The sequence below is a fragment of the Thermobia domestica genome, chromosome 11, assembly GCF_964235325.1.
Source record: "Thermobia domestica chromosome 11, izTheDome1.hap1.1, whole genome shotgun sequence".
Classification (NCBI taxonomy): Eukaryota; Metazoa; Arthropoda; class Insecta; order Zygentoma; family Lepismatidae; genus Thermobia; species Thermobia domestica.
Genome location: NC_137464.1, coordinates 13,299,066 through 13,324,065, shown reverse-complemented (window position 1 = coordinate 13,324,065; position 25,000 = coordinate 13,299,066). Strand labels below are relative to the sequence as shown.

The following is a 25,000-nucleotide window of genomic DNA, read 5'->3' as shown; positions in this document are numbered from 1 at the left end:
AATGTCTACATTTGTAAATTCTGTTGTTTTGTCTCCGTTGTATAACTTCCGCGTCACATAAACCTGTGTATGCAACAAAATCGAACAAACTGTAAGATTTTCCTAGTTACATTATGCTGAAAAACATACTTCTCTCAAATTGACATTTTTCTGCACACGCCGAGATTTTGGATTTGAGATGCCACAGGTAGTACTTTTCCACGTTTTCAGTATTATTCTCTCCGTGGTGTATAAACTGAGGACTTCCTAGTTTTATTGATTCAGTCTCTAGTATAGTCACCGTAATTAGCAGACCAATACCTTACCCCTTTTAGAGATAAACATCTTAGTCCGCAACGCTAACTCTGAACTCAACTTATTCTATCAGAAATAACATTTTCAGTTACGGCCTATCTTCATTCCTTCCAAAGATTAACCGCAAAATTTTATCCTTGAAAGAAAACTAAAACTATATACAGTGAACTGAAAACCGTGTTTTTCATACGGAGTGTATAGAACGTGCTACTATCTTTTGTCGTCGACTGGATAAACATATTGCTAAATTAAATATTTCAATGGAAGTCAATTGGGCACTTGCGCTCTCTTAATCCCGTGACGTGGTTTTCTATAATTGAGGAAGTCCTAGAGATTGATACAAAATATCCCTATAATAAAAAAAAAGTGAAATGTAACGGAACGTTTAATAGATAAGGTAACTGTTAATCTTGAGTATTTTATTAGACACTTTTCCACTTATTTACAGATGTAAATGTTGGTGTTGATAACGTAAAACTAAATCTTCATAATCCATACATGAATTGGACGACTAATAACTGGTCAATTGTGGATATGGTAGATGACCCATTTCTTGGAGGTAAGAAAATCTTTCTATGTAATAATCTACAGAAAGATGTAAGCTAGTAAGGGGTTAAAATTTGATTATTTTCAATTTGTAAACTTTATCAAATGACCGTCAGAATATTGTATGAAAATGTAATATACCGAAATTTTATTATGTTGAATGCTTTTATGTCTGAAACATCTAATATAACCAAAAGGAAAACAATTTGTAACTTGTTTATGATAAAACACAAATTCTGTTTAAGTAGATAACGGAGGCAGATATACATCACGCATACTGGTTTAGCATTTCTTGATATTTATCATTGACATATAATGAAAATAATATTGTAATTTGTAATTGAAACTCCTTTTCTTCTTTAAAATGACATTTTTGGATATTAAACATCTTAAAAATTGTAAATGTAATACTTCCATAATGGATGTTGTATGATGTCCATTCGATAAAAATAATGAATCCAAACGTACAAAAAAAATCTTTAAAAATTAAGTGAACAGCTTGAGTTTACCTTAAGAGACGCATTTTAATGAGTTGCGTCTTCTTCTCTTAGTATGTTAATAGCATTTTATATCAAAGTAACAAGGAAAGTAACTCCAATTTTATCCATAATGCAAAAATCTATTACTTCCATTTGTGTGCCAAATGAATTTTAATGCTTCATAATGTCAATGTAATCATTTTATGTGAAGCAATATTATTCTCGTGATTGAAAAAAGGGGAGTCGCTATATCTTCAAAACTTCCAATTTAATAGTTTAGAGAAAAAATATTACAATATTGTTACTTTATGCGTATATCTTGTTATTGGTTAATTTAGTATCGGACTTCCGCAGATAAACATCAAAAGAATTTAATGACCGTTTATAGCGACGACTCCCAGTCACGACTCCTCTTCAGTTTTAAATAGAAATAATAAAATAGAGTGAAAAAATGAGAAGATAGAAGGAAAGAAGGAAAAGAAGAGAAAGAAATGAGAAAAGAAGAAGGAACTAGAAAAGAATTACTGAATAATGATGGAAATATAGTAAATTTGAGTAGCTTTTGAGAAAGGTGATTCATACCCGAATGTTATTACTTGAGGATCAATTCTGAACTGATCCCTCAGTGGTAGAGCGTTCACCTCTGGTGCTTGGGGTCCCGGGTTCGATCCCAGCTCCCGCCAAGTAAACTTTGTGGTGGACAAACACCGTGTGCATGGGTTTCCTCGGCGTTCTCCCGTTTCCTCCCACTTTCTTCATTCAACCATTTCATTCATTACTCATCATCACCGTCTCCTTTAGCCTAACCGGCATAACCGTGGACGTAAAACTAAAACATTTCATTTTCATTTCATTTTCTGAACTGATCCTAAAGAGACACATATTCCCTCATACTACCCTGACCTGGATCCAGTCAACTACACAATTGGGAGTTGCCCTGACCTAGCCCAGGTGATGAGAAAGTTTAATTTAATCGTTTGTCTGTTATTTCGAAATGTTAAATAACCTTTATCTAGTATCTGAATATCCATAATGGAGATCGAACACACATTTGAATCAGCCAAGAAAAACAATGTAAGTAATGTACATATTTTCTACAAATAGAAGTTATCGAGATTTCGGGGAAAAATATAGATATTAAGATATAGATATTAAAGCTCATTCTGTTGTTTTGGCTTTAATCCCAGGGCCGATTTAGAGTAATTTAGGGTTAGTTACCTATCATGACTTCTGTCATGTACCAATATACATATATTTTACACACATATAGTAGGTACTATCATCGTAAATCAAGATTAAAAGCTACTACTTAAAACAAAAATTATTATCCATTCACTCACTCACGCATATGTACTGGACAATGTATTGGTATAGGTGAAACAGTTTGAAAGAAACTATCATCCAACTACGATTGGTGAATATTTATTACATCTATCGAAAAGTAAACACAAAATGTTATGAACATGCAACTGACAAGGTACATTCGCGAAGTGTCCCATCGGGATTCGTCTAAAATTAATTTGAATGCAAAGTTCTCCGCTGCCCAAAGTGTATTGTACTAATTATAGCGGCCCATACGGGTAATTTGCATATTTATGGGCCTTCATATATCCGGAATTCATACATTACTATAACGCTTGGTCACAAAATTGCTTTTGGTTTCTTTAGATGTAACTGAACGTGAAAATTTATTTTCTTTTTTTTATTATCCCTGTGGTAGATCCATATTCCTTGCGTCAACCTATAGAAGCGTAGGAGTACGAGCTATGCGCAATTAAAGGACCAAATGAATACTCGCCTTTAGAACCTTTCAGAAGACAGTGGCTTCTCCGCCTTTTCAGGGTTTAAAGTTCAGATGTTGTATTGGCAAGTCTACCACTATTGCGCATTTCGCCGTCGCAAGAGTGATAAGTCGAAAGTGGGGTGATTACGGCGTTCTCTCCCTTTCTCTCTCTCTCTCTCTGGATGTGTGTTTACTTACACTGTATTATGGAATCCCTAACGAATAGTGCTTCGAAAATTTCTATGCAGTTTAGCGTCCCTTTTTAGCAACAAGTTTATATAAGACGTGGAGTTACAGATTACGGTGGAATTGGAACCACCGTAATGTGTTGGAATTTTCAACGCTCTCCGAATATGAATCGAACCCAGAACTATGTACATTAATGGCCCACGCATTAGCTACTATACCAGCGGGAACAGCTGTTTCGAAAATATTGGTTAACAGCTCATTTAAAGAAATTATTCTCACTTGTTTGCAAGTCACTGAATGGATTTTAATAGCTTATAATAAAATTATTTTCTGCGAACTTTGATGCTTTCGAATGACATTCTTTTCCCATTAATTGCCTCTACACCAAAGCAAGTTAAACCAGTACTGGAAAATAACCGTAATGTTCTTGTTTTAAGTTGCTATGCCGCTGCAGAAAGTTATCACTTGCGTAAGGCTGCTCAGAAAATAAAATTTGAAGTTTACAACTATTAACTTATCTACAAGTATACTATAGGACAACGGGACTCACTAATACACTGAGTATATACGTAGATGGAGGGCAATGGTGGATTTAGGTATTTTACGGCCTAGGGAAATTATGGTCGAATACCCCTTCGCCCATCACTGCACCACCTCCTGGTTCGCTATCCACTAATGAAATTGTTCCAAAGGTTGATTTTTTCTTTTGCTGTCCTTCTGAGCTCAGTGGCACTAGACAGTTTGTCTAGTCGCAGATCCCACGCTGGTGAAGGGAATAATGGAAATACTTTTATCCATGTTGTATTTTCTGGTGTTCTGCAGGCATATTTTCCAAAAACACTCAGCCCTAGCCAGAAGGCATTGCAAGCGAGTTACGTTTCGCAACATCGCACGGAAACAAATGAATGTTGAATTGCATTCTAACCCGTTCCTACTACTAGTACTTTTGTTATGAATCTGTATAGTACAAGGGCAAACTTATTTTAATGAAAGAAGTTTAATTAAAATTAAAAAATAATAGTTAAATCACTTTTTGAAAATTATTTTTAATCTTATTTTAACGAAAGAAGTGTCATAATTTTTTTAAAAAATAAAAACAGCTTTCCCTACTCAGAGCTTGAACTCACGCCAACAACGATTTTACTTAGCAGCATGTTGCACTAGCTTTCTCGGCTACGAGGGGCGACTGCACCTGGCGTTTACTTTGTGTTATGTAGGTGATGTGATGTCACCAACAGGATCGCGATATAGCCGTCATTTATTTTTCCTACATTGTTGCCAAGCGTAACCTGTTCACAATGCCTTATGGCTAGAGTTCAGTGTTTTTCGAAAATACGCGTCCTGCAGATGGGCTACTTATAACACTGATCGAATCGCTTAGGACTTCGTAAACTTCGTAATTTTAGTGGATGACGTACTTGACCATACATGTGTCTTCTATGATCAAGGGCAGTGCTCTGAAGTAGACAGTTGCCCGAGTCGCTGTATGTAAAGGCCGTCGCTGATAATCCCTGATCATTCATACCTTTGTGTTTTGAGTTTTCATTATTATTTGTTATATATCTATTTCCTTTTTTTCTTTGAGTATAAAGTATAATATTTGATAATTAGTTGATTTTATACATCCGAAGTCTAGATTTTCCGAATGGCACCACATTCCCTAGAAATGAGGGGCATCATTTTCCCACACCCTCTGTAGGAATGACCATAGAGGACACACACACACACACACACACACACACACACACACACACACACACACACACACACATATATATATATATATATATATATATATATATATATATATGTGGGGGGGGAGGTGGGGGGTGTATGGTGTTGTGTTTACCCAATTCTTGATGGCACGGTTCGCCATTGAAGAAGACCTGAGAGATCCATTCATATGCCGTCATGGGAATTTGCTGTCCCAAAGTCCACAGCCCACGATGTGTTTCACAACCATCTCAAGCTTTATACATAGAAATTACAAGTTTTACTTAAGTTGAAGCGCAACGACAAACCGAAACGAAAAGCATTTGCTTCATGGACAATTTTGACCTCATCGAGATCAACAACTTTTTAGCCAAAGCTCACTTTTTTGATGAAGCAACATTTGATTTGATTTGATTTTGAGTTTAGCGTCCCTTTTAGCAACGGGCCTATATGAGAAATGGACCTACAGATTTTAATGTGAGATCCGAACCACGTGAGGTCCCGCGAGGAATCGAACCCGTGTCTCCTACACCAAAAGTCGGACGCTAACCGCTTAGCCATGAGAGAACTCTGAAACATTTCACCTAAGCGGCGTGGTCAATAGACAAATCTGTGAATTTCGGATAGTGAATATCCTCGAGAAAACACGGAGTATGAATGCAACAGGCTCAAGTTCAACGTCTGATACGAGTTAATATGCATGAAATCATTGGACAATTTTTCTTCGCAGAGGGAACTATCAGAGGTTTGACGTATCTTGATATGCTACAAAGTTTTGTGTTCCATCACTTAAAACATCGACTTCCAAACAGGAGCGTCATTTTAGATTTTGCTTGCTGGGTGCAAGACCCCTTGATATAAGTAAAATTTCGTGTTTTTCACTGACTTACTACTATTATATGAATAAAATCTATATAAATCTCAAATTCAGGGGGAGCGCAATTACCTCCTGCCCCCTCTAGTAGGATGGAATATTTCTACACTGGAATATGGGAATCTGGAGCATATTGAGTGGGGAATTCCTACAAAAATGAATAGCAAGATTTGCTCCAATTTCCTGGCCATTGCCCCTGGATTTTACCTGTGGAAGTATGTTAAGGAGATGTTGTATACAACAAAAATGACAACTGCGGAAGAGCTTCGTGAGAGCATCTGCGGAGGTATTGAGACACTTAACGCCACACATGTTACAGGCAACCTGGAGAGAAATTAAATATCGCCTAGACATTCTCCCTGCTACTCGTTGGGCACATACAGAAATAAACTGATTATACAGACAAAATTGAATGCTCACCTGCATTCATTATTGTAAATCTTTTTAATGCATTAAATACGTATTGTATTAAGCCAGTAGGCCGTTTTAATTTGGATGCTCTTGATATTGTAATGCTCTAAAGGCATTTGTGTTTAAATATTACATGGTTTATGTAGCTAAATGGAAATAATTATACTATCGGTAATGGAGCTATTTGACAAGTTTCAGTGGCGTATGAATTAAAATGTTTAGCTCTATCATAGAATAATGAATACCTAGATTATCCATTTCCCTATATCTACAGCTACAGCTGCAGCTGCAGATGTTAATTCGTAGGTAGATAGGCCTAATTTTCTAGTTTCGATTTTTGATTTTAAACAAATTCCTTTCAAAGCTACCATATTTCCTTGCACTTGAGAGCCTGTAATATATCAATTACCACACATTTTGCATTTTTGACAGCTGCCCAAAAGTGAAATACAGATGAAAAATTTCTTTCTCCACATTTATCAAAGATTTCACAAATTCCTCTTGATAGTTCTTTACTTTGGCCATTTCATTTTTTTAATTCTTCGATTCAGGGATTTGATCTTTCGGTTCCGGTTTTCAGAACTTGCCTGTTAGCTCATATATATATATATATATATATATATATATATATATATATATATATATATATATATATATATATATATAAAGTTAGTAACTAGGTTGGTTCCTTTCTATACCAAAGTTTAATATTTAATTCACATATTATTGCCGAGCGAGCGTAAGCGAATGAAGGCAGGTTAGAAGCTCGCAGCGCACGTTCTTTTCAGTCTTGGTTACGAATCGGTTCATTGAACAATTCACTGAATGAAATGGCCAAAGTAAAGACTTGCGTTCCTTTTAATTCATTAACCCCATTACGAATTAATCCCATTATGAATTGATTATGAACAAATAATTCCTTCGGTATTCTTGAACAATGAGAGCCACTACATTGCATACTGTATTTTTTCATAAAACCGTCTCTTAATTTTCATAAAATTCTTATTAGATTAATAGTACCATTTTATGATTATATTTGGATGAGGGGATTTATTTCGTTACTGAGTAACCACTTTCGTAGTGGGAAGCATGTAGGAGAGGCAACGGGTATATTTGAAGAAAGATGCAGGGCGCCGAAAGCATGGTGAAGTGCACGCAAATGTTGAAGTGTATACAATGTACAGAACTCAATTTAAGCGGGCTTATAAGATAGTAATCTTATATATATATATATATATATATATATATATATATATATATATATATATATATATATATATATATATATATATATATATATATATATATATGTAGATATAGATATAGATATAGATATATATTAACATATTACTTTAATTAGGGTTATCCACCTTGAGTACACGTGATCCTTATAAATTGGTATTTCATATGATAAAGTTCTTCTCGGGCAATCAGCCAGGTGAAAACTGGTGGATAGGCCAACGTTTGGAGAGCTGTCATCGTTCTCATCATCAGGGCAATTATGTAGAGATCAGCGGATATAAGTAATATATACTCTGGGCTGGCGAAAGTGCTGGTTCCTGATTGGCTGAAAATGCTGGTTCCTGATTGGCTGATTCAATCTGAAAACTGGAGCTGTGATTGCCTGGCTATGTAATGTTGCTAATTCGAAGCGAGTGAAATGGGTATCGTATTTGTGCGAAGACAGGAATGACGTTCTGATCTCTGCATCTCAAAAGGAAGGCAAGAGTACAAAGTGTTCGAGCATTCTTCTTACGCAGGTCTTGAAGTTGTAATATGCTGAGTAGGATTTCCTCCCCGTATATGTGTTTGAAGTAAGATTTGAAGCTTTCCTGGCGGCGTATATGATAAAGTTCTTCTCGGGCAATCAGCCAGGTGAAAACTGGTGGATAGGCCAACATTTCGAGAGCTGTCATCGTTCTCATCATCAGGGCAATTATGTAGAGATCAGCGAATATAAGTAATATATACTCTGGGCTGGCGAAAGTGCTGGTTCCTGATTGGCTGAAAATGCTGGTTCTTGATTGGCTGATTCAATCTGAAAACTGGTATTATATAGTTATATAATAGCTTTTTCCTATAAATATTGGTCCTCATATTGTTCAACCCCACCACTTCTTTCCTTGTCATTCTTGTAAGTGTTAACTTTTACATGCTCAAAGGAATTATACTCAATATGAACACTCTCCCAAAGCAGTTTTGAGCCACATTATTGTAAATAGCGCTCCCCTCGGTATCTTCGGTGTCCTAACGCTCTTGCAAATTGCCTACTTTCACCTGCAATAAAATTCCTAAGTTACTTCGCAACAGTGTCATCAGCGCCCTAGCCACCAGTACTACTTTTCTTCCGGGGGATTAATAAATATTCCCTCGCGCAAGCATGTCTAATAAAATAGAACATCCCCAATAGTTTAGTGTTTTTTATGCTGATAAATATTTGCAGATACGGCAAAGCTGAAGCTCTTGGCATGCATGAAAGAAACTCTTAAGTCATTTTATGGTTATGTCCCATTAATATAACTGGAAAGTCATTCATCTAAAAAAAAAAAAAAGCATGTTAATTTTTCTTGTATTCGAAATTCTCCTTTCTTTTGTTATCAATGTTCCATATTCCAACACGATGAGGTGCTGTAAACAAGTGTGGATCAAAAGCTAATTTAGCGAAGTGTACACTATTTAGTGTGCACTCCATTTGCAGACTTCGAGTGTGCACCCTCGATGTGTGCACTATGCACTTTTGGACACGGCCTAAATTTAACATGTCTCTTTCCATACTCACTAGTAAAAATGTGTCCAAAATCTCTTCAGACAAACTAGCTCTGAGATTTGGTTTCACCAACTTTCAGTGCCTTATTTTTGCTCGTGTTGCACTTCAAGATTTCGTAATCTGTCATGTCCCTCGTGGCTTGAATCAATAATTTTTACCGCCACCACGTGATAGTAGTAGGGGTCGACGTATGGCTCGCCGAGTCAGCAAAAATTTCTCGATTCTGATTGGCTGAGAGAGGTCATGTGACTTGAGGCCCCGCCCACGCGGGAAATTCAAATTTTCAGGTCACGTGGTATGACGTCATGAGTCACCCCGCGGGGAAATCCCTCACCAAGATTTTTGAAATTTGTTCCCTTTTACGGGTAAGATGAGTACTTTGATACCTCATTCTGATTGGTTGATAGCTGTCACGTGATCTTAGACCCTGGGATATTTGAAAATTCGTTCCCTTTTACGGGTAACATGAATGCTTTGGTACCACGATGCTGATTGGTTGATAGAGGTCACATGATCTTAAGCCCTGGGATTTTTGAACTTCGTTCCCTTTTACGGGTAAGATGAGTGCTTTGGTACCTCGATTTTGATTGACTGAGAGAGGTCACGTGACTTTAGACCCCGCCCACGCGGGAAATTCAAATTTTCAAGTCACGTGATATGAGGTCATGAGTCACCCCGCGGGGAAATCCCTCACCGGGATTTTTTATGTTCGTTCCCTTTTACGGCTAAGATGAGTGTGGTAATCATCTTATATGTCAAAGAGAACGATAATATTTAAGGTAAACTTCAGTACAATAACTTTGGTACCTCGATTCTGATTGGTTGATAGAAGTCACGTGATTCCAGACCCAGCACACGGTGAACAGATTACATGATATAACGTATGGAGAAACCCACACTCATTTGTTTCCTTTTTTTACGGATAAGATGAATGTTTTGGTACCTCGATTTTGATTGGCGGATAGAAGTCACATGATCTTAGCCACAGCCCATGTGAGAGATTCAGAGTGCTGTAACGCCGATCCACACTTGACCGTGATTTTAAAATTTTGTTCCCTTTTTTGGTACCTTAAAGTTCCCATGGAGGGTTCAACCCACTACTTAAATAACCCTTTTTTTATGGTATCATGATATTGTACTGAAGTTTACATTAAATATTATCGTTCTCTTTGACAGATAAGATGATTACCAGCTTTCTTACCTTTTTAAACAATGGTGAAAGAGGGGTCCATCCTTGTCGCTTGTAGATTTCTTATAACACATTGTTGTGAGTTTAAGCGATTTTTTTAAACGCTCAGTAAACGCTTCATTAATGGAAACAGTGTTGCCAGATTTTTCTTACCTAAACTGCTCCGATTCTTTTCGAAACGGTTCCGCAGAGTGCAAGAAATTTTAAACTAAAATTTTTCGAACTAAAAAAATTTGTAACTAAAAAATTTTAAACAAAAATTTTCAAACAAAAAATTTTCGAACTAAAAATTTTGAAACAAAAAATTCAAAAAAATTTCGAACTAAAAAATTTAAACAAATTTTTCGAACAAAAAATTTTAAACTAAACTACATTTTCAAATCAAAAAATTATTGAACTAAAAATTTAAAAAATTTTCGAACCCAAAAAAATTTCGAACTAAAAAAATTTAAAAAATTTCGAAAAAAATATTTAAACTAAAAACTTTCGAACTAAATTTTCAAATCAAAAAAATTTCGAACTAAAAAATTTCAAAAAAATTCGAACCAATTTTTAAAAACAAGTTTCGAACTAAAGATGTAAACCACATTTGAATATTTTCAAATCAATTTTTTTGAACTAAATTAAAAACCAAATTTTGGACACTAAAAAAATTCTTTAATTAATTTTTCGAACAAAATATTTCCAACTAATCATTTAAACCAAATCTTGGATATATTTTCCACCTTAAATTTTCAAGATTACCATTATTTGGAAACATGTGTTCAAGGTTTCAAGAAATAATAAAACATATTTTTTTTCAACTTGTTGTATTTTAACAAAAGGTTTATTAACATAATATATACAGAATCTAGTTAATGAATATTTTGGACGTGTCATAATCTTCGAATCCTGTAGACGTATCCTGTAAAGAAAACGAAGAAACAATGGATTACTTTATGAATTTTTTTTCTGAAACAATAAAAACGAGTCAATATTGATAAGAGAGAAATAAAACTTACTCGTAAAAGATGGATGTGTTTTGTTCCATCCTCCTCCTCGGGTACGAGATGACAGCATTTCTTCCACTGATGGTGGTTTATGAACTCTTCTGGGTACTGCATTTTCTTGGTGTTGCTGCTTTATGGTCAAGGTTCCTCCTTGGATACGAGATGACTGCATTTCTTACATTGATGGTGGTGTTGGTGGTTTATGAACTCTTCTGGGTACTGCATTTTCTTGGTGTTGCTGCTTTGTGGTTAAGAAGGGAAAAAAGAAAAGGAAAAGGAAAAAAGAAATGGCGGCCTCATTGGGTGTTTACAGTTTTTTCTTCATCTTCTTCTTTTTCCAGTTCCATCTTCTGTTTTTTAACGTACCCGTACGGAACCGTATCATAGGAATTGAGTTCTTTAAATCGACGTTTTGTGTACTGGATGCTGTACATTTTTTCTTCTTTGCGTGTGACGATGGTATGGTCTTTGGTCCTGCATATTTTATTGGGGATGGTAATGGTGACTTGTCCACGGCATTGATTTGTAATCATTTCTTTTAGCGTGTTGAAATTTAATTGCTGCCCTGCATTGTAGTTTAATGTAAATCCTCTAATTTCACATATGTAGCTGGTGACGTTGGTGTCTGGATTGTATATTTCTAAGCTGTAATTTTTCGGTCCTCCACTAACAAATGTCTTGATGTACGCTCGTTGGCCATAAGACTCCATCTCATCCGATAAGCATCCCAAGTACGTTGAAGGTTCAATGGTTGGCTCTCCAGGCTTTTCTGTAAAAATCACAGAATCCGTGTCGAAATATAAAACACGTTCCTGCAACATTTCCAGGTACTTGTACAGTTCTAGACGTGCCTGACATGTTGTAAATGCACCTAACACGACATTGGTGTTTCGGTTTTGAACAGGCACATATTCATTGTACTCCCAGAACGCATATAACATGGTATCATTGATGGGTACAATTTGATGGAGTTTAATGTCGGGGGAAGTGAGTTTTTCATAAAATTCTTCCGGCCGATCAATAATTGTGGTCTGGCTAAAGTTTGAACGCTGACAAAGCTTTCCCCATAGAGAGTTAACACAAAGCTTAGATAAACTTCTTCGTGCAGGATTATTTTCAATTTTGGTCGGATCCAATGCAATACCTTCACGCTCCAGGACGGTTTGTATAAATTTTGATTTGTCTTCTTCGGTCACACAGGAACTGGGCCAGCCAGAAGCTTCCATTTTCGATTTCAAAAACGTATTGATGTATTCCGTGAACAAGCCACCTGTTTTCGTGATGGGATCATATTGTTCAATGTCATAATCCCAAATTTCAAAGATTTCCACCGGTTGATATCCTAATTCTATTGCCTTTTGTATTTCATATGATACCCATGTTCCAGTGAGGCACCGCTCCTGATCATTGTGTGTACATGTTGCTGTAGGGTCTGGGTTCATTTCTTTGGCACACGCAGCACACAGTGGAAACAATAGTTTCTTGTTGCATCGGTAAGGCAGGAGGCCATGATAAAGATGGCGACTTGGCAATATCGTCATTTTGATCAGACCATTGACTTTATTTATTGGTGGTATATTTTCATCACCCTGTAGATAAATTCTAGGATGTCCTACAGGGTATTTAGCACACTTATTTATGTAAGGATAAAGCAAAAGAATATCGAAATATTTTATTACTTCTCCTGCTTTTTCGTCGACTTGGTGGTACAATTTCACACAATTGGTCCTTCCTCCAAAAAAGTTCTCTTGGATTTAATGGTCTGCGGTTCATGTACGGGTGATTCTTCAGATACGTCGCCATTGCTGGATTTTGTTTCAAGAACTGTTTAAATTCGCACTCCCACATTTCATGTACAATGTACCCCAATTCACGCAGTCTTGCATTTTTTCGTTGCGTTCGTTCATAACGGAATTCCATAGTGTCTTCTGGATTGCCGTAGATTGGATGATTACGGCCTGTAGTAATACACACTTTACAGCCGTGATAAAAACAGCCGGCATGCTCGTAGATGTGCTCCTCTAACGTCTCAGGATCTTGGTAGTGGCCATCAACATGGAATCCCGCAATAAACACTTCTTTTTGTCGGGCCGCATGTAAGATTTGTTTTCCTTCGGTTTTTTCAATGTAGGCCAGCCATTGCATTGCAGCGATCGATTGGGTACTTCTCCATCGATAGCCATGTGCCGGTAGAATTCCAATGGTGTTGGGTTTGAGGAAATTCCGGCGGAATACTAAATTAGAAGCACTTGCAATCGTTATCGTCTCCAAGAAGAAATTCACTTTGGTTTCTGCTTCAAATGACGTCATAAACGAAACGCATGCTTGTCGCAGTACATTGACATCTTGAATACAATAATTGATAATTTCCTTCTGGAAATCAAACGTGCCATTACGATGATCGTTGTACCACTGCATGAACTTGTTCCTGTCTTCGACGGCCATTTCATTTGCGCCATAATACTTCGTTTCTGGAAGTGGTCCAATATACGATTGATTTTCTTTGGTGTTGAAGAAATGCGGGAAGTAGCCTTTGGTTGCGGGTAAATTGAACGCTTTTGACAATTTACTTAATGCCATAGGTAGGAAGTTCAAAGAGTCAATGAACATCAGATTATTCAAGGTTAAACTCAATATCTTGGTCCCATTTAATATGACGTCAGGTCTCCATTGACATTGTTCTACCATGGTCTTTAGAATAAAATGTCCATCGTAGCCCTTCGAATTGTGAGCGAGACAGAAAATCCTATTTATATTGGGACGACGTTCCCGCAAGTACTGGAGAAAATTAAAAACTGGATCGTCTCCTTGGAAAATATGCTGGCGCTGACCACACGTACTACAAGCCTGCTGGATATTATCGTTTTCAACACATGCATAACACACTTGTTGTGCAACCAATAAATTCGGAACGTGTACATACATATTATCATCAATATTTTTGTCCTGCATAGATTCTATATCATAGAAAATCAACAAGGCTTTCTTTGCGTGCATGAGTGATGGAACACTAGGTTTCAAGCATTATCGATCAGGAAGCATAAAACATTGATGCGATCCTGGAACAATCTTCTTACATACATTGCAAAAGATCTCATTACAGTCATGAATGCGTTGTCCACTTCGTACAAAAGAATATACTCTGTAACATTTAGTACATTGCTTCACCATTCTACATATAGGTTCCCCATGATGATATATTGCATTCCGATGATTGTTAAAACATTCTTCGCCGTAAAATTGACGATTGCAGTCGTTGCACAATATCGGTGTTTGGTTCTTGTCGCATAGAGGTCTCTGTAAGCATTTTGAACATGTTACAGGACATTTTTTCACATGTCTGTTACGTTCACTATACTTTTTATGGCACGCTTCACAGTAGAAATTGGTAGGAAAACAAGCAGTTAAAGATTGAATGATGTCAAAATGTCCAGCCAAACAAATCAAATTTATGGGAGTGCGATTTTCATCGTTGGGTCTCTCGTACATGATGTCATGACCTGTGAAACTGGTGTACACTGTAATTTTATATTCTTTGAGGTATGACTGGAATTGTCGAATTTCATTTACACTGGCACCATGATCCAAATTGACTCCTGCATTTGAACATAACGTCTCGACTTCTTGGCCCACAACACATTTTCTCTGATTTTTATATTGCGTATGTCGTTTCATATCTACATTCTTGTATTTTTTCAGGCCAATAGCAATAACAAGGGCGTACGCCAGACACCTTGAATCTTGATTTCTTACACGTACAATCCCTCGCTTGCTACGTAACAATTCTTCGTTCTCCAGTACTCCTTGCCACAAACCGCCATAGCCACGTGGAATATCGACACGATGAAAATGAACGGTGAATGGTTCGTGCAGGAGAAATGAATTGTTACTTTGTAAAACTCTTTCAAACGAGGCCCACATCGTCTCCAGAGTCAGGTTTCGTGCTTGGCGAAAACTCACCCAAAATGGCTTATTCGTGTTGCGTGGCGATATTACCGATAAACCAACCATCGCCTCATCGTCGACATTGGCTAATAAATGGTCCAGCATTGCTTGGAAACTATTATGAACGTATTGGATAATATCGGTTCCTACGGGTGGTGCGGTAAATTGTACTTCCAACATTCTGCCTTCAATGTTAAATCGTCTATAATGACGAGTGATTTCATTACAAACAGTAAAACCCGATTCGGCCATGGTTAAAAAAGGAAAAAACAAACAAACAGGTACGGTAAAAGAAATATGTAATGGGAAAAACAGGAATTGACCAACGTGAATTTACTACAAAAGAAAAGAAGAAAGAAAAATCTTAATCACCTGATAAACAGGAAATCATAACATTCATGATAAATTCTTAACTAAGCAATTCATGTAAAGGTTCTGAGTTTGATTCCCTGGCGGTGGCGTTCAGAATCTCATTATGAAAGCACACGTACTAGAAATCAAAGTTTTTTTTAATAATTATGTTACTGAAATGAGTGTTTTATTGCTGTCAAACTCGAGACCATTGCATCAGCATTTAACTGACCTACCATTCTATAGTGATAAAAAGAATGCATGAAATGAATGAATGTTTTAACAGTGCTGAGATGTGACAAAGTACGCGTAAGCATTTTTTCCACTCACAACGACCTTTAAAATGATGCGTTTGCAAGTTGAAGAGATTCATCAAACATTAACGTTACGCATACGTAATTGTCAAAACAAAATCTGTATAGCGTAAAACTTTTAACCAAATATTCATGCACTCTTTTTTTATTTTCATCATGGCTAAGCGGTTAGCGTACATGCTTCTAACATGGAAGGCCCTGGTTCAACCCTCGGTGGGGTTTGCTTTGCTGTCAATCCTTTTCTGAAATTTAATATTTTCATGCGTTATCATACATTCATTTCAAAACTAAGCTAAATGGTTGACGTACACACCTCTGGCCCCTGGTTCAATCCCAGGTATTTGCTCGAATATTACGATAAGCTGAAGGTACGCTAAACTAAAACAATGCATTTGCAAGTTTAAGAGATTCATCAAACATTAACGTTACGCATATGTAATTGTAAAACAAAATCTGTATAGCGTAAAACTTTTTAACCAAATATTCATGCACTCGTGGCTAAGTGGTTAGCGTACATGCTTCTAACGTAGAAGGCCCTGGTTCAATCCTCGGTGGGTTTGCTTTGCTGTCAAGCCTTTTTTGAAATTTAATATTCTCATGCGTTATCATACATTCTTTTCAAAACTAAGCTAAATAGTTGACGTACACACCTCTGGCCTTGGTTCAATCCCAGGTGATTGCTCGAATATCACGTTAAGCTGAAGGGACGCTAAACTAAAATAATGCTTTCAAAGAGAATCGAACCATATTATTCTCAGGCATAGTTTTTAAAATTCTGTAATGCATTCTTTTCAAAACTAAGCGCACACATTTCTGGCCATGGTTCAATTCCCGAAGGGTGCTCAGATTCAACATTAAGCTGAAGGGACGCTAAACAATATCATTTCTCGTGCTTAGTTTTAATGTGTGGGGATTCCTGATTCGTACTCCCACTTTCCCCTTCCACTAATTCCTTCATAGCCTAAATATTTCGTACTAAAAGTAAAACAGTGTATTCGTGATCCGCCCACAAATCTATTATATAAAAGAGAACGTACAAAATCCTTTGTTCCCTCATCACGCTAATACGGCTGAACCAATTTCTTTTATTTTTGGGGGGTTATTAGGATTTGGACCCTAGATGGTTTTTATCATATCACTTTAATTTTTAATTACCAGTGTCTTGAGATAATTGACCATCAAGTGATAATTGACCTTTGTTAGTTCATCATAGGTAAAAATAAACGTATTTATATGCAACCCGCATGACCCTGTAACTCGGCGGGTTAACATAAATGACAGGCGATATACAGCGGAAAATAGCTTGAATCTTCTGTTTAAAATTTTTTAAAAGATTTGCTTATTTTTACAGACACTTTTACAATATGCCAGCACCGGGATGACCGCAGCGAAGCGGGGCGGGTTAACATAAATGACAGGCGATATAATGTTAAGATTTACTGCAATCTTCTATGGTTTTTATCATATCACTTGAAAGCGAAAAAGTAAAAATTATCTAAGTAACAAAGTTTATTGCGTTCCGGGGTGACCGCAGCGAAGCGGGGTGAACGCTGCTAGTATGAAATAAAAATGATTTTTCGAATCTTGTGTGAAAAATAAAATCTCACTGAACTTACCTCAAATTCAATGAACGAAAAATCGGTGCAATGAAGACATTTTTAAAAAAGTAGACCTCACTTGACAGTTGAGAGCGGTGTAGGATTTGAAAAATGAAATTTAGATTTTTATTTAGGTCGCTATGAAAACGTCACCGTCAGCCAATCAGAAACGAGGAAATTCATAAAATGATGTCACAACGAACCAATCAAAACGCTGCTTTTGTCATGAATCACGAACCAAAACGATGTGTAACAATCGATCGTGACGTCATTCACGTTTCTCAATAGTTACATCATCTAGTATCGCAATTCCGATCATAACATCATCCCAAATGTCTTCTGTCAGGATCATGTCACTATCTGTCGCAACTGTGACGACATTTCATTTTCCTCATATTCCATACGAGAATGTCAATGTTTGCTTTTTTCATGAATCATGCTGACACGTTCGTAGTAAAACAAAAGTAATACGATACAACATTCGCTGACGTTTGCATTCAATCATATGTGCTTCTATGTCAACACACAAAGAAGTCTATCAGTATTTTATTTTAATCCACGAACGGAAGCGTTACACTGTCAGATTTATTTTCTTAAAGTATAAGTGCATCCTTTTCAAGGACCATGGTTCGAAACCCACCAAGCATGATTAAATCCGATCTCATTTAAGCGGTTAGCATACACATCTTTGGTTTGAAAGACCTGAGTTCGATTCCTGAAAAAAAAACATTTATTAGGATTTTTCTTTTTAGTTTTCTAAAACTTGGTTTAAATTTCTACTTCGAAAATTTTAAAAGTTTAGTTCGATAAAAAGTTTGATTTGAAAATTTTTAGATGTGATTTACATCTTTAGTTCTAAACTTTTGTTTTTAAAAAATGTTTTAGTTCGACAAAATTTTGTTTCAATTTTTTAGTTCGAAAATTTTTTGAAATTTTTTAGTTCGAAAATTTTTTGTTTGAAACTTTTTTGTTTCAATTTTTTTTGTTCGAAAATTTTTTAGTTTCAATTTTTTTAGTTCGAAAAAATTTTAGTTCAAAATTTCTTGCACTCTGCGGAACCGTTTCGAAAAGAATCGGAGCAGTTTAGGTAAGAAAAATCTGGCAACACTGTTTCCATTAATGAAGCGCTTACTGAGCGTTTAAAAAATCGCTTAAACTCACAACAATGTGTTATAAGAAATCTACAAGCGACAAGGATGCCCCCCCCCTCTTTCACCATTGTTACTTCCAGAGACATAGGCTACTAATTCAAGGACAGGATCTCTATACGTAAACATATAAGGCAAGCTGTCTCTCCATCAAAGTAAGAAAGCTGGTAATCACCTTATCTGTCAAAGAGAACGATAATATTTAATGTAAACTTCAGTACAATATCATGATACCAAAAAAAAGGGTTATTTAAGGAGGGGGTTGAACCCTCCATGGGAAATTTAAGGTACCAAAAAGGATAACCATAAAAAGGGAACAAAATTCTAAAATCCCGGTCTAGGATGGATCGACCGATCACATGACGTCATATCACGTAACCTAAACAAAAATTGAATTTTCCTCATGGGCTGGGGGGGCTAAGATCATGTAACTTCTATCAATCCAATCAAAATCGAGGTACCAAAACACTCATCTTACCTGTAAACGGAAACAAATCAGTGAGGGATTTCTCCACGTTATACCATGTAATCTGTTCACCGTATGGTGGGTCTGAAATCATGTGACCTCTATCAGCCAATCAGTATACTCATCAAAGAAAATACCAAAGTACTCATCAAAGAAAATATCCGTAAAAGGGAACGATTTTCAAAAATCCTAGGACCTAAGATCACGTGACCTCTATCAGCCAATCAAAATCGAGGTACCAAAGCACTCATCTTACCCGTAAAAGGGAACAAATTTCAAAAATCCCAGGGCTTAAGATCATGTGACCTCTATCAACCAATCAGCATCGTGGTACCAAAGCATTCATGTTACCCGTAAAAGGGAACGAATTTTCAAATATCCCAGGGTCTAAGATCACGTGACAGCTATCAACCAATCAGAATGAGGTATCAAAGTACTCATCTTACCCGTAAAAGGGAACAAATTCCAAAAATCTTGGTGAGGGATTTCCCCGCGGGGTGACTCATGACGTCATACCACGTGACCTGAAAATTTGAATTTCCCGCGTGCGCGGGGCCTCAAGTCACGTGACCTTTCTCAGCCAATCAGAATCGAGAAATTTTTGCTGACTCGGCGAGCCATACGTCGACCCCTACTACTGTGATCATAACACTTCTTTGACGTAACGTGAATCAACCTCTTACAGTAGACGCAAAAATAATAACTTGGCCGCTAAGGAAAAGGCATTGCTCACTGCAGGGCTACGTTTATTCTGAGCAGGTTCTACTCTGAAATGTCGTGCATTGTCTTCTGATTAGCAATCACGTTATTTTGGGTCTATTGTAGTAATTACCTATACCATTATTTTCAACCACATACTTTATTGGCATTATCGACTACTGAACATGATTACGATAGAATATTTTTATTCCAGACCTGGATAGAATTATGGTATTTATGCTGGCGAAAAATCCATGTCAACACTGTAGCATAAGCTCCAGCGATAATTCCAAAAACGCAGCATGTTTTAACCGATTAATTGTAACCGATGACTACTGTCCAACTAGCCACTGGTTTGGGACTATAAGTCATAGAGAAGTGATATTTTGCGATTTTTTAAACAATTTGAGCCCTCTGTTTTGAGCATGTGTCTTCGTAAAACAACTTATCGTAGAACGTTTCTTGAACAAAACATGTGGAAAAATTTAGTACTCAGGGAAATTATAAAAGGGTAGATACATTACAAGAATTGTTTTATGAGTATAATAATAAAAAGTACATAGAACAATTGGTATATAGCCTGTAGAAGTTAATAAGAAAAATAATTCTTTTTAAGTTCGTTCTGGCAACGCTCTTGTATCATTCTCAACTTTTTTTTTGTTTAATATATCGATGGCAAATTTACGGCCGTTCTTTTATACTAAAGGATACATAATAGGAAGTGCTTATCTGGATATTTTTCAGGTACTTTCTTTGGCAACAAGAGGTGTGCCATGTAGTGACCCACCCAGTTTGCGGCACAGAATTGGAGCAGCTGTCACTTCCATTATGCTAGACATGCTGATGAAAGTATTGGGGAATCTCATACATCAGTTGGATATATGAATTGTGATTCCAACGTTTGCTCTGAATCCTCATACGATAAATAGGATTTAAAGATACATGTAATAGTTAAGGAAACGATAAAAATCATCGGTAGAGGATAAATATTGCAATAGTTCTTTTGGATTCTCATACGACATTCAAAATTTAAAGAAACTGGGTGGGATACTTGAAAATATGTCAAAAATGAATAATCGGGAAAGAATAATCGCTGCTATGATTGCTGTAAATCCTGACTTAATAAGCATTCGAAGAGGCATGTTGGAACACTTGAAGAATAAAGAATCTTTGGGAGAGTATAATCACTTCAACGTTTGCTCTCGACCCTCACAAGATAAAATGAAGTCAAAGAAATACGCTGAAATAATAAAGAAAGCGACAAGAATTAACAATATCCGAGAAAGAATAACCACTGCAACTGTTGATCAGAATTATCACATGGTAAACAGAATTCAAGGGAAGATGGTAGAATACTTAAGGAGTAATGAGAATGAAGAATTTCCGAGAAATAGAACCACTGTAACGGATCCTCACGAAGATTATTCATTATCTTCACTTCTTCAATTATCCATCATGATGCTTATAATTCAGTTCGTCGTATGACGATCGAGAGCAACCATTTGAATGGTTATTCTCTCCCGGGCATTATTAATTTTTTATCACTTTCTCAAGTGTTGAACCCTATTTCATTCAATATTTTGTGTTTGTATGTGTTATGCGTGAGGATCCGGAGTCACTGCTAAAGTGGTTATCATCGCTAATATCGATAATAACGCGTGTCAGGAATATTCATATCTTACACTTCAAATTTTAGAATTTCCATGTGACTCATTGCATCGGGTTAAAATCAGCTGACTAAGCTGATTTACTCTCAATTTAGCATCTGAGAAACTTGCCATCTAAATTAATAGCGCCATGGTTTGAGGCTTGTTATAGCTTTTTGTATATACAATAACGTGTGTTCTCATTTGTTGTAACAATATGTGTGCGTATACTTCAAAGAAATGTTAGTTTGACTAGCAGTAATGTACAATTCTTCTAATTTTAATTTCAGGATCTACATTTGGCGGAGTCACCGAGAATAATGCCACTTCATTCAAAACTTTTGATGGTGATGTCTCTTTGAACTTCAAAACATTTTCCAGCAAAGGACACATACAAATATTTTTAGCTGAACAGAAGAATTTGAGGTCTTCAAATATGTATTTCATTCGACTTGGAAAATATGACTATAGAGACATATACATTTTGAAGTGTACAGATAATCCAGGCAGTTCAAATGACAAATATGAAGGTTATCATGTTGGACATAGGGATATGGATAGTAGACGTTGTATAAAAATGGAAGAAAAGAACGTAAGTGCAAATAAATTAGAAAAACAATGGTGTAAGTATTGCTATTGAGTAATATGCACATTAAAAATTCGTAAAAGCTCAGGACTCTAGAAATGTTCTCAGCGTTTTAGCACAAGTTAAATTTGAAGACTCCAAGATGTTGAATGAACGCTGATGCAATTTCTATGTATCACATTTTATTGCTGCAATTTTGTTGTATTGAAGAAGAGATACGCACAAGCAGATACCTATGTAAGATTTTATTCTAAAATGTTTGACTTACAGATAACATAATGAAAAATTATTATTATTATTATTATTATTATTATTATTATTATTATTATTATTATTATTATTATTATTATTATTATTATTATTATTATTATACGAGGAATAACTTAATTGAAAGCATATGTGGAAATCTCTGATGTATTACCTCTATTTGCCTCGTCCACGATATCCGAATTTGAAGACCATGACGACCACAGGGAAGAAAGATTAAGAGTTTGTTCTGGCTTTTTCTATTAACATAAATGAAAGGAATAAAACGCAAACTCTGGACACCAAAAATTATTTAACCCCTTTTTCTTTTCTCCCCCTCTCTCTCTTTCGTATTGCTGAAAGGCCCAGCTTGCCACAACGTACTATCCTCGTACAGTGTTTACACCCTCTTCACCGAGAGCTGGGTACGATGAATTTGATGTTTTAGGTCTTACTATAGATCATAACCTGACATGGGAACTTCATATAGAGTGTTATTAATAAATAAAATAAAATGTTATGCAATAAGCAGGGCCATGCCGTGAAGGGGGCGAAAAATCGCGAGAAAAGGGGGCAAAGGAAAGGAAAAATTACTTGGAATATATGTATGGGGTGCCGTCGTATACTCTCGCCCCGGGCGCTGATTTTTCACGGCACGGCCCTGGCGCTAAGGATTATTAGAAAGAAGGCAAATTTAAAATTAGCTAAAACCCTGTACCATTCACGTTTTAACTCTATCCTCCAATATGGTATCATGTTTTGGGGAAATTCAAGTCAGAGATTTAATGTTTTCAAAATTCAGAAGAAAACCATAAGAATACTTTGTGATAAGAGGCCGAATTTTTCTTGTAGACATTTGTTTAAGGAGGTCAATATACTTCCACTGGATAGTTTATATTTGTATCGGCTCTTTTGTATTTAAAAGAACACTCATCAGCATTCGTAACAAATAAGGATGTACATAATCATAATACGCGAAATAAAAATGATTTTCATTTGTGTAATCACCGTTCAGCAATGTATCAAAAAAGTGTAAGTTATGGTGGTGTTAAGTTGTACAACATGTTGCCTATTGATATAAAGTATGAAGAAAATATGAAAAGGTTCAGACAAAAGTTAAAATTATTTCTATTAGAAAATTCTTGTTATACAATTAAGGAGTACGTAAATATCATGTTGTTTTACTCATGTAAATTTTTGTACATATGACGCATGTTACACTTACTTGAGGCCATTCAACATACTTGTAAGTTCATATAAAAGTCCATACAAAAGATCTTCGCTGCGAGACAACTGGCAGTTAGGCAGTTCTCTCTTAGATTATATATTTACGAAGTTTCATTGAAGTATGATTAGTACGTGTGGAGACAGTAGTGCCCCCCCTCATGTCAATGACGCACCCCCCCTCAATTGCCTATCCATTCCACGAAAAAATCTTTTCGATTAATTTTTACACCCTCTCAAACATATTTATATAGATTTTTAACCCCCCAAATATTTCAATGACGCAGTTTGCGTCATAGCCCCCCCTTGTGGGCACCCCTGTGTGGAGATACAAAGTTACTTGAACCTAGGAGAACAATTTTGTAACTAATATGACTTTGGGAGAGAGAGAGATGGGAGGTAATGGTCAAAGTGTACGTGTAAGGAAAATTATATCTTCATATGATATGGGCGCAGAGCACGGTTAGATTCCCTTCAGGAGCTCATGTGATTCCCTGAAGGAGGAAGCTAAACTCCAATGAACCAATACCTGTAAAGAAAAAAGAAATGAATTTAACAAAACCAAGTGTACTAATGGCTTGCTGTATACATATTTATCGGAAATCTGATATACTTACCGTATAATTTTAATTTCTTTTTCTTTAGGTATATACGTATTGGAATCCAGGCCAAGTTTACAATGCAGACGTCAAAATTACAGATAACAAAATAGCTGTTACTTTGGAAAAGGAGGGAGAATCGCTTGTGCATATGAGTGCGGAAGACGTATCTCCATTCAAAGTAAAATATATTAGTATGGGATCTGCAAAAGTGAAGACTTTATTCCTTACTGAAGAAGGTAAATTTTTACTTTTTGCAGCTTGGATTAAGTGAATAGCTTATTCTTAGAAAAAAAGGCCCAATTATATATCAGTTTGCGTCAACACAATGGAAAAGTTACGTTTCAGTCTGTGGTCATTGGTATTATGTGTTGGTTTTGTGAGTTTTTGATATGGCATCAATAAAGCAAATCTCATTTTGCGATCATCTATCCTCTGTAAATATTGTCTGACTTAACATCACAATTCTTTAAAAAAAAATATGTTTTGCGTTGTTTGCGATCGACAATTTTATGTAGATATATTTAGTGATACCCCTAACCCACTTCGCGATATTATTATTATTATTTATTTATTTAAGTGGGTGTGGGACCTTCTACTGATTAATGCCAAAATAGAGTGGGGAGCATTATCCAGTTCTCACCGATTGTTCCATTAGAAAGGGGTGCGGGCATAATTCTCAGGCACCTCACACCAGATCTTACGTATCAGAATTCAGGCTTCCTGGCACATGGCCATGATGTCCAGCGTCGATCCACTAAACAAATTGGTACGTTAGGCGCCGCCCCAAACCCAATATTGCTACAAACCATAAATGAAGGATACAAGGAAAAAAGGGGCTCATTGCAATTTTTGCGAAAAAGCCGATATGGACACTACCTGTTTGTGCTAGTTTGCAGTGAAGAAAGTGACTCGTTGCAGAAAAACTTACACAAGAAAAACAA

At 36.3% G+C, this 25,000-nt stretch overlaps 1 protein-coding gene across 1 annotated transcript in view; it reads left to right on the top strand.

The window, feature by feature from the left end:
• The window catches only part of LOC145663900 (uncharacterized), a 196,571-nt gene that overhangs the window by 45,179 nt on the left and 126,392 nt on the right, over window positions 1–25,000 (top strand). The window contains exons 10-12 of the mRNA XM_081730071.1: window positions 743–853; window positions 21,692–21,993; window positions 24,103–24,295. Of these exons, the coding sequence (XP_081586197.1) occupies window positions 743–853; window positions 21,692–21,993; window positions 24,103–24,295 (606 nt within the window). The remainder of the gene's footprint in view (window positions 1–742; window positions 854–21,691; window positions 21,994–24,102; window positions 24,296–25,000) is intronic.